We start from the raw sequence: 11595 nt of genomic DNA, 5'->3' as shown, positions 1-11595 counted from the left end.
TTCCACATGAACACAGGCAAGTAGTTGATAACCAACATCGTGTCATCAAGAGCATAATGTTTATGTGTTTAAAAGACATTTAACAAAAGTGGGGTCGGCAGATGGCATGGTGGTTGAGCGTGCTGGACTCCCACATGGCCGACTGTGCTTCAAGTCCTGGATCTGGCAACTTGGTTTCTTGCGTTCTTTCTCTGTCTCTCTCTCACGCTGTCCTTCTCTGGTAAAATTAAAATAAGTAAATGAATAAAGTTAAATAAAATTATTCTAAAAAAAAAAGACATTTTAAAGAAAGCAAGGAGCAAGCCATGATTTCTCTTAAAATTACAAAATGACTTTTTTTCTAGATTCCCCCACTTTTTCCCCCTTCACAATAAATCATGAATATGTACATATCTGCATCCTCCTTTAAAACGGATGCATGGGATTCCTCAGATTCCTTACATAGATCTGTCTGTTATAAACATGAGTGTGAGGAGGAAAGTTTGTATATGTACATATTTAAAAAAAAATTCTTTCTTTGGTGGCACAAGTAACCCACTTACCAAGGAGAGGACGGAATTAGTTACCCGCTGCTGCTCCACAAATGACTTGAAATCCTAGCAGCTTCAGATGACAGGGATGGACTATCTCTCACGGTGTCTGGCAGTCAGAAGTGCAGGAGCAGCTTACGGAGTGGCTCTGGCTCAGGCCTCCTGTGAGGTCACAGCTAATGTCATCAAAGGCTATCGGCATGTGAAGGCTTCACCAGGGCTGAAGGATCCCTTTCGAGATGGCCCACTCACATGGCCATTGGCAGGAGGCCTCAGTTCATCCGAACGTGGTTCTCTCCATGGGGTGGCCTGAGTGTCCTCAGGACGTGACAGTCAACTCCAGCAGCACAAGTGACCTGAGAGAAGGCAAGCCGCACTGTCTCTTGTACTGTATGCTGTTTATGAGGAGAGTCACTAAGTCTGAGCTTCACCCAGGAGAGGAGACGTAGCCTCCATCTTTTGGAAAAGAATTTGTGGTCATATTGCAACTGCCACAGTAACCATATCATAATTTATAAAATGCAGAACTTCCTTTCTTAGATTGTTGAGTAAGTCATGGTGGCCTTCCTGTGGCTTGCTGCCAGCCTCCTCCAGGAGTTGCGAGGGGCTGGGTCTGTAGTGTCTTATCCATGCTCCCAGGCACAGGGCAGACGTTCAGTTTCCCAAACTGTCTCCCAAACCGAACAGGATAAAGTTGGCCATTCCTGCAACTTTGCTGCCAGTTCCATTAGGTGCTCTCTCTATCCCTGTTCATCTATTCTGGACACAGTTTAATTCACGACATTTATTTATTTATTTATTTATTTAGTTTGGAGAGGTTTTTGCTATAGGGCGCGTGTGCTCGCCAGAAAGACAGAGACAGAGAGATAGAAAGCGAGAAATCACCCCCCAGAGGGGATGGCCACGCTGCAATCCCTTCTCCTCCATTCTCCTCTCGGGATCTTGGACACGCACGCACACGCGCCTGGCGTGAGTTTAAGCCACCGGGTCCGGGACTCGAACAGTGTTCGACTACGTGGGAGTCCAGCGACATAGCCCTTATGCTAACTGTTGGTCCCTATTCACGACATTTTTGAATAAAGTTAATTTATTTAAATAAGACAAATTGGGAAATCTAGCTTCACGTGCGTACTTGCTCACTATGAATACTCAATGACGACACGTGGCCGGTGGCTACCATGTTGGGCAGCACATAGAACATTTCCAACATCAAAACAGTTCTCCTGGGCTGGCTGGGCTAGGGAAACCACCGTCGATTTTTGCCCTGTTTCAGTGGAAGATGAGCCACGATAACTTCGTAGTCTCCTGTAAGTTCTCTCCTGACGGTAAATACGTAGTCGCAGGCTTGGATGTGGATCGTGGCATCTTCATCATGGACGCGGAGAACACCGCCACCGTGTCGCACATCAAAGGTGAGGCGGCGTGGGCTTCCTGCTCTGTCATCGTCACGGCCCCTGGTCACAGGACTGACAGTGACTTTAAAAAATAAATGTTTGGCCAGAGGGCACTGTTGCTCACTGGAGAGATAGAGAGAGACAGAGTGAGATAAAGAGAGAGGGAGCAAGCACTCTCTAATGGGGCATGCTCACACTGCGATTCCTTCTCCTCCATTTCTCCGTCCTGTCAGGATTTTAGGTTCCCATGCACGTGCGACCCCGTGTGTTTCTCAGAGTGCTGGGGCTGAGATTGGAATGACAGCTGGTCTTGGGGGATGACTCCCGTAACCACTGCGAAATGGCCTAACTGAGCATCTTCTTATTGCTTTATCTGGTGAAACCGTGTTGGTATAAGCCATATCGTTAAAACTGAGACACTGATGAAAAGCACAGATGGCTCAAACCCACCCTGGTCTTCTTCTGTTAGTGCTTTTCTGTTCAGTCTTGTGCTTGTAACACATCAAGGTTCTGCTCCAACCACACGTGGACAGTGAACGCCTAATGGTTTGTTGAGTAAAAGCTCAGCCCTCATATTTTTACCTGTTTGTTTCTTTTTCTTTCTTTTTTTTTTTGCTATAGGGCGAGTGCACTTACCAGAAAGACAGAGACAGACAGAAAGCAGGAAATCACACCCCAGGGGGAATGGCCACACCACAATCCCTTCTCCTCCATTCTCCTCTCGGGATCTTGGGCACACACGCACACGCGCCTGGCATGAGTTTAAGCCACTGGGTCTGGGACTCGAACTGCGGTCGACTACAGGGGAGTCCAATGACATAGCCATTACACCATCTGCTGGTCCTTCTTTTTTTTTTTTTTCCTAAAGAATTATTTTATTTAACTTATTTATTTATTTATTTTTATTTTTATTTGACCAGAGAGGGACAGAGGGAGAGAGAGAGGGAAAGTGAGAAAGCAAAGCTGCTAGGTTTGAGACTTGAACCGTGGTTGGCCATGTGGGAGTCCAGTGCTCTTAACCACCACGCCATCTGCTGGCCCCTGTATTTGTTTCTTAAAAGGTTTTATGGTGCCTGTGTTCACTGGAGAGAGACAGAAAGAAAGAGAGACAGTAAGAGGGAAAGTGAGAAATCACCTCCCAGGGGTGATGAATACACTGCAATCCCTTCTTCTCCACTCTCCTCCTGGGATTTTGGGCATGCATGCACATGCACCTGGTATGGTCTTCAAGCTGCCAGGTCCAGGGTTCGGACCAGAGTTGGTCATGTAGGAGTCCAGCCCCTTAACCATCACGCCACCTGCTGGCCTCTTTACCTGTGTTTTTAAAATTTAATGTCAGCCTAGCTATGGTGGTGCACAGATAGCACCATTGCTTGGAAGGCTGGAGGCTGCGTGGGTGGCCAGGCTTATTTCCAGATTGGGCTGAACATGCCTGGTGCAGTTACAAGAGCTTGTAATCCTAGCTAATTGGGAAGTTGGGGCAGGAGGATTGTGGCATGGTGACACATGGTCAAAAATATCTACCTCTGTCTCCTTCCCTTTCCCTCCTCCTCCCTATCTTTCTCTCTCATATGGGGAAAAAAAATCACTGTATGTCCATTTCTTGGTTGTGATACTTTACTATTGTTGTGCAAGATGTTACCATTGTGGGGAGACTGGGTTAAGAGCACATAGGAGGGTTGGGCCAGCAGGTGGCGTGGTGGCTAAGGGCACCAGACTCCAACATGGCCGGCCACGGTTTGAGTCCCAGCCCTGGTGGTTTGCTTTCTCACTTTCTCTCTCTCTCTTCTCACTCTCTCCCTCTCTGGTCAAGTTAAAATAAATAAACAAAGCTAAATAAAATAATTCTTTTTTTTTTTTATTATCATAATCTTCTTTATATTACATTGGATTACATATAACTTTACATTGACTTCCATTGCTTTTTCAAAAGGGAATGCCATGCATGTCAGTCAATACAGAGGCATCGATCTCCCCGCTTTATCATTCAAAGTCTTTTCCATGCATTTCCCAATAATTATTATTATTATAATTTTTTAAAACAGTCAATCACTATTTCTCATTTTGCTTGTTAAAAGACTTCACCCATCATGATATACTTCCCAGACCAGTCCAGTTGAGATTGTTAAAAGACTTCACCCATCATGAAATACTTCCCAGACCAGTCCAGTTGAGAATACTATACACGTCATCTTCAACAGATAATAAACCATATCTGTTTCTCACTAACATCACCTCTATTGTTCACTTGCTATCTTTCTCTATCCTCTTCTCTTTTATTTTTTTTTTATAGTTTATTTTTTATTATAATTTTTTTTTTCCCATCGCAACACACAAATGAATTTTCCATCCAAGATATACTGTGCATTGGCTCAATCAAGCACGTCAACATATATGTTCTCAGCAAATAATTTCCCAATTCTTGTGTCCTGCATACCTTGCCTTTTGTTTTACCATCCTAGATTCCCCATCCCCCTCCCTCTGTTATGACCCATCCTCCTCCCACATTGTCCCTGTCATCCCCGATTGCCCTCCGTGCCTCACCCCTCCCCAAATGATCTGTCAGTGATCTTAATTAGTCTAAGTCTCTCCAATAGTTATCACAGCTGACACATGCCTCTACATGAACTCAAGTCTGACTTTAGGCCTAAACCCCATTGGGTAAAAAGAGCATACTATAAAGTAGAACCCAACTGGGCCCATACCGCTCACTGCAGCCATCAAATATCCATTTTTTTTTTAAATGGTACGAATAGTTTTACCAGTTTTTTTTGTTTGTTTTTTGTTTTCGTTTTTTTCCCGTAACATTCATTCCCTGAGCATCATCACAGCATACTAAATGTAATTTCCCATCTAGAATAGACTGCATAGTGACTTAATCAAGCATGTTATCATCAATAATATTCCACTTCTACTTTCTTGCTTATGCACATATATATGTTTTTTTTCCTCTTCCTCTCTTTTTTTTTTTATTATTTTTTAAATTTTTCCTATGTTTGTCCCTCTGCCCTGTCTCACTCTCCCATTACAATATCCCTGCTATATACAGTTGTCTTCCAGAAGAGTTACTGAAAAAGTGATACATACAAGTAAAGGGAGAGAGGCCACAAGTTCCAACCATCAGCTCATAAAGTTTTTGGTAATAGGGAGCATAAACTCCACTCAGGGTTGGATAAGGAAGGGTCTCCGGCAGATCCACAAGTGTAGGTGAGTCTCCAAGGAATGCAGTTTCAGGAAAGCAGTTCTGGTACACAGGGATAATTATCAGCTGATGCGGCACAGCAGTCATCTTGTAGTTACCAGGAATGGTGTTGTGGGGGTCTGCAGTGTGAGTTGTCCTTGGGTATCTGGCTTCCTTAAAAATGGCAGAGTAGTTCTTGTTTTCCCCTGAGGTAATGCAGGGCTGGTAACTATCATCTTCTTAAGTTGCAAGTTCTTCAACCTTGTTTTCGGCCTCCGGGCCATCCCGGGCCAGAGAGGCAGGGAGGGGCAGGGAGGCCCGCCGCGTCAAATAAAATAATTCTTAAAAAAAAAGAAAAAGCATGCAGAAGGGGCCAGCAGATGGTGTGGAGGTTAAGGCACTGGACACCCACATGGCTGACTGTACCCAGTGACTTGAAAATCATGCTGGGCACGTGTGAGTGTGTGTCCAAAATCCTGAGAAGAGAATAGAGGGGAAGGGTTTGTGCCATAGCCGTTCCTCCTGCGAGTGATTTCTTACTTCTCGTCTCTATGTTTCTCTCCATCTCTCTCTGGTGAGTGTACATACTCTACGGCAAAAATCTAAAAAAAAAAAAAAAAAAGAAAAGAAAAAAGGAGCATATGTGATTCCTCTGCATTTTTTTTTTACAATTGCATGTGAGCTTGCAGCCTGTTTTATTACAAAATAAAAATTCAAAGAAATACATAAGTAGTGTTAAAATATTTGATATGTAAAGGAAAAAGTGAAAGACTTCCGAACCCGGCCTATCTCCTCCCCAAAGGTGCCTAATATTAACAGTGCATTGGGGGCGGCCTTCCAAAACTTTCTGTGTGTGTGTGTGTGTGTGTGTGTGTGCGCACTTACACACTTACTACTACTCCCCATATGACTTTTGTGTTTTCTTTGTCAGCATGCAAAGAACCACGATATGTGCACTGCCCCTCCACCTCCCTTTTTCCTTAGCACATCGTACGCCACCTCACCTCCTACTCCAGTTCTAGCTGCACATGCGCCTCTCCAGCCTTCGTCCCACCTCCAGGCCTTTGCACAGAGGTTCAAAGCTTTCTTCAAAGGTTCGTTCCTTTGCCTGGAGTGCTCTTTCTTTTCTGCCTTTCTCACTGACTTATTTTTTTTTTTTTTTTTTTTGCTATAAGGCACATGCACTCGCCAGAGAGAAAAAGAGAGAGACAATGAAAGGGAAAGTGAGAAATCACTCCCCAGGAGGGATGGCCACACCACAATCCCTTCTCCTCTATTCTCCTCCTGGGATTGATTTTGGGCACACACAGACACATATACACCCCTCGTGATTTTCAAGCTACCAGGTTCAGGAGTCAAACGGTAGTCAACCACGTGGGAGTCCAGTGCCTTCACCACCACACCACTTCCCCCGCTTCCCACTGACATAGAGCCCTTTCTGGACCCCACGAGGTGGTGGGCCAGGCTTCTGCTGGCCAGGAACTGTGATGTGCCTTGTACTCCTCTCACAGCCTTTGGGTTATGGCGGGTCGTTGCCTGTTCAAGAGCGTCTTCCCCGTCACACTGGCAGCTCTGTAGGGGCAGGGAACAAGTCCACTGAGCTCACTCTTCAAAGCACGACACATAGTAGGTCCTCAGGGAATGTTGGTGCTGGTAAAAATAGACCCTTCTGGAATCATGTTTTGGAAACACCACTGCTGGTTGGGGGAACTGTGTGAGCCCTGGAGGCCGCATGATGCATGTGGTCCCCACGTGGAAGACACTGGTAACAAGTCACTTTCCTCATGTCACAGATCATCACAGCAGGTCAATCACAGCATGCTGCTTTGACCCTGACAGCCAGAGGGTGGTGTCTGTCTCCTTGGACCGGAGCATCAAGATCTGGGATGTTACATCCCGGACCACACTGCTCACCATCACCAAGTAAGGAGGGTCCCAGGAGGCCAGGCGATCCTGCAGCAGGGAGGTGGGCGGGACGTCCCCACTGGTGCTGTCCTGGATTCCGTGTGCAAGCCCACGTCCATGCAAATACATCACCAGCTTAGTTATGGGTGCTCCAGGTCGCTGGAGCCTGGCAGGCCAGGGAGAAGCCCCCAACTGAGGCCTACAAGCTGGGCTGGGCTGGACCTCAGGTGCGTTTGTCTCAATGTGAGCCAACACTTGAAAACGTGGTGCAGGGCCCCCACATATACGGCATTTCCAGGATTTCTTGCGAAATAACAATCTAGGACCTGCAAGGGTCTCCTTGCAGATGGCCACTGCCAGATGGGACGCATCCTCTCCAGCAGGCCCTGGAGTCAGAGTTCCAGAACGTGTATGCCCTTGTCACTTCATAGGCCTGGGTCAGCCTCCCCTTGGTGGGCTGACCAGGCTTTAAGGTGGTGTAGGCTTCCATCCTGTGTGACCTTGGGCCTCAGTGCGGTGGGCCCTCAGCACACGCTCTGACTCTGAGGCTGAAATCCAGGGAAAGCCTGGGTTGGGGGGCCAGGAGTACCCTCTCTGCACTGCTCATTAGAGCCACTACATGGTGGCAGTGGGGCTGGGGTGAGGGCAACGGAGGCAGCTGCAGGAAGATAATAAAGAGGCAGGGAGCCTTAGAGCCAAAGACAGGGCTGGCTTCAGCCTGCAGCCTGAGTCAGAAGGGCCCATGCTTGATTTCGCACGCTATGTTGTTGACCTCTTCAAATTCTTCATGATTTGTGAACAAGGGACTTGGCTTTTTTTTTTTTTTTATAATTTCAAAAATACATAATTTACTTTTTGAAAATGGAAAACATTCAACATAGTATAAAACTAAAAGTTACAAAATCATATATAGAGAAAAGTCTCTCTCATGTCTTGTAACCATTCAGTTTCCTTCTCCAGAATCCACCATTTTTTTCTCTTTCTTCTCACTTGCCCACCTGACTGCCTTCTTGCCTTTCCCCTTTTTTTTTTTCTAGGCAGAGATTTTTGCTCACAGGTGCATGCACTCGCCAGAGAGACAGAGAGTGAGAATTTACCCCCCCACACAGGGGGATGGCCATATTGCAATCTCTTCTCCTCCATTTTCCTGTTGGGATCTTGGGCACGCACGTGCACGCGCCCAGCGTGAGTTTCCAGCTGCTGGGCCTGGGACTTGAACAGGGTTGGCAATGTGGGAGTCCAGTGCCTTAACCACTATACCACCTGCTAACCCCCTCTGCATTTCTTTTCTTTTTTTCTTAACTGCTTTGTTGAGATGGAATTTATATTCCACATGATTCACCCATTTAAAAGGCATTATGTGGCTTGAGGGATATTCCATTATTAGTTTTCATTGTGGTGATATAAAGCGTTAAACTTACCATTTAAATCATTGTTAAGTGTACGATTTGCTGGCATTAATGGCATTTACAATGTTGTGTAACCCTCGCCATTACGTATTTCCAAAACCATTGTAACACCTCAAACAGAAACTGTACACATTACATAATAACTCCCCAAGCCCTGCTCCTGGGCCCCCAGCCCTCAGTGACTTCTATTCCACTTTATGTCTCTATAAATTTGCCTATTCTAGATATTTCAGAAAAGTGGGACCAGACATTATCCTTTTGAGACTGGCTTATTTCACTGTAATGTTCTTGAGGTTCATCCAGGTTGTAGGATGCCTCGGAGCTTCATTTCTTTTTATGGCTGAGCAGTATTCCACAGCATGGATACATTTTCTTTATTCATCTGTGGATGGGCACTTGGGTTGTTTCTACTGCTAGGCTAATACGAACAATATGGCGATGAACAGTGGCATCTGAGTCCCTGCCTTCAGTTCTTTGGGCACATACCTAGAAGCAGAATTGCTGGATCACACAGCAATACTGTGTTTAGCTTTTTGAGAAACTTGGACCTTGCTTATTTATTATTTATTTATTTATTTTAGGTTTTTGTCATAGGGCACCCACATTCACCAGAGAGAGAGGAAAATTGAGAAATCACTGCTTAGAGGGGATGACCATGCCTCAATCCCTCTCCTTCATTGTCCTCCTGGGATTTGGGGCACGCACGCACATGCCCCTGGTGCAATTTTCAAGTCACTAGGTCTGGAACTCAACCTGTGGTTGGCCATGTGGTGTCCAGTGCCTTAGCCACCACAGTGCCAGCTGGCACTAGAACTTAGAATTCTAATTTCACACTGGGCTCTGAAAACCATATTGCTGGTCTTGTTAGAGGATTTTGAAAATTTATAATCTCAACTGACTTTGCAGCTTTCAAGGAGTAAATATGAGTACTTTTTATAATCTTTGGCTTTGACCGTCAAATATATTTTAGAAAACTCAAGAGGAGAAGGCAAGCGTGTTGTACTTAAGCTCCAAGTTTCTTCTTTTAGTGTTTCCTTTCTGTTTAGAAAAATTTCTTTAGTAATTTTTTTTTTTTTATATATATAGGGTAGGTCTAGAAGTAGCAAATTCTCTTAGTTTTTCTTCATCTTGTAAATGTCTTATTTCCCTTTTTAACTTTAAATTTATTTATTTACATTCATTCACTGTACATCATTACAGTATACAAAATGAGATTTTCCATCCAGAGTACACTGTATATTGGCTCAATCAAGCACATCAACATACATGTTATTGTCAACAAATAATTTTCCATTTTTTGTTCCTGTATGTTTTGCTTTTTTTCCCTAACCTTGATTCCTTATCTTGATTTCCCTTTTATTGAAGGCTATTTTTACTGGATTCAGAAATCTGAATTGACACTTCTTTTCATTCAGCACATAAAGCTGTCATGTCACTGTCTTCTGGCCTTTAGGGTTTCTGATGAGAAATCCATTATCATCCAAATTGATCTTTCTTATAGCTTTTTTTTTTTTTTTTTGAGAGGTTTTTGCTATAGGGTGCATGCACTCACCAGAAAGACAGAGAGAGACAGAGAGACAGAAAGCGAGAAATCACCTCCTGCGGGGGTGGGGGGGATGGCCACCCCGCAATCCCTTTTCCTCCATTCTCCTCTTGGGATCTTGGGCACGCACGCACATGTGCCTGGTGTGAGTTTAAGTCATCAGGTCTGGGATTTGAACTGCAGTCGACTACAAGGGAGTCCAGTGACATAGACATTATACCAACCGCTGGTCCTATTATTTTTAACTGCCAGAAGGGATATGCAGAGAGAGAGAGAGAGAGAAAAGGAGAGGATGAAAGCACCCCCTCCAATGGGACATGGGCCACTCCATAATCCTTTCTCCTCCATTTCTCCATCCTGTTGGAATGTGGGCACATATATGCACCTAGTATATTTTCTAAGCCACCAGGACCAAGATTTGAACTATGCTGACTGTGGGATCTACGTCCCTATGTATTGTGCTTAACTACTGTGTTACAGGCCAGCTTCTCCTTCCTTTTAAGATTTTTCCCTGTGTCTTTAGTTTTTTTATGTTTAATTATGATGTCCTTAGGAATAGATTTCTTCGGATTTATCCAGTTCAGGATTTACTCAGATTCTTGAAAATACAGGTGTGTATCTTGTGCCAAATTTAGTCAAGTTTCAGCCACTGATTCTTCACTTACTCTCTCAGTTTGGCCTTCTTTCTCCTCTCCTTCCTGTCCTCTAAGGACACAAACCTTAGGTGTTTTGTTGCAGTCCTGCAGGTACCTGGGACTCTGTTCCTTTTCCTCCCCCCGTGTACTTTCCCTCTGTTTTTCAGATGGGTTGACTAATACTGGTCTGTCTTCACGTTCACTGACCCTCTCCTCTGTCCTTTCCAAACTGCTCTTGAGCCACCCAGTGTGTGTTTTGTTTCAGTTATTGTGTTTTTCAGCTCTAAAACGTACATCTGGTTCTTCTATTTCTCTTCTGAGGTGTTCTTTTGTGTTTACTTGTTTTAAGGAGGATTACAATTGTTCACATAAGCATTTTTATGATGGCTATTTAAAAATCCTGGTCAGGGACCAGCAGTTGGCGTAATGGCTCTGTCACTGGACTCCCATGTAGTTGACCGTGATTCGCGTCCTGGACCCGGTGGCTTAAATCTCACGCCAGGCGCGTGTGTGTGCGTGCCCAAGATCCCGAGAGGAGAATGGAGGAGAAGGGATTGCGGCATGGCCATCCCCCCCTGGGGGGTGATTTCTCACTGTCTCTCTGTCTCTCTCTGTCTTTCTGGTGAGTGCACGCGCCCTATTGCAAAAACCTCTCCAAAAAAAGAAAAGATACAAAAATCCTGGTCAGATAACCGGGACATCGGTGTCATTTCAGTGTTGACATCTGTTGATTATCTTTCGCATTTCTCTTGAAATTTTCCTGGCTCTTGGTAGGATGAATGATGTCAATGGAATCCTAGACATTTTGATACTGAGGAGAGGACACTCCTCGGGGTCTTACTGGAACCCGTGTGAGCAGGCTACCTCCTGATGGCCTGTCCAGGGTGAGAGTCTGAGCGCTTCACTGGGCTACTGCTGACAGGGGTGAGGGTGGGCTGCAGTTTTTACTAAGGTGTTCAGCTGAAACATGTCCTATGGCAAAAAAAAAAAAAACACAA

The 11595-nt window shown here is 44.9% G+C and overlaps 1 protein-coding gene across 1 annotated transcript in view; it reads left to right on the top strand.

The window, feature by feature from the left end:
- The window catches only part of WDR88 (WD repeat domain 88), a 64473-nt gene that overhangs the window by 22216 nt on the left and 30662 nt on the right, over positions 1-11595 (top strand). Inside the window, exons 5-6 of the mRNA XM_006167981.3 lie at positions 1804-1942; positions 6899-7028. Coding sequence (XP_006168043.1) covers positions 1804-1942; positions 6899-7028 — 269 coding nt within the window. The remainder of the gene's footprint in view (positions 1-1803; positions 1943-6898; positions 7029-11595) is intronic.

Source organism: Tupaia chinensis, unplaced genomic scaffold, assembly GCF_000334495.1.
Source record: "Tupaia chinensis unplaced genomic scaffold, TupChi_1.0 Scaffold145396_1, whole genome shotgun sequence".
Lineage (NCBI taxonomy): Eukaryota > Metazoa > Chordata > Mammalia > Scandentia > Tupaiidae > Tupaia > Tupaia belangeri.
This window is presented reverse-complemented; position numbering and strand designations above follow the sequence as displayed.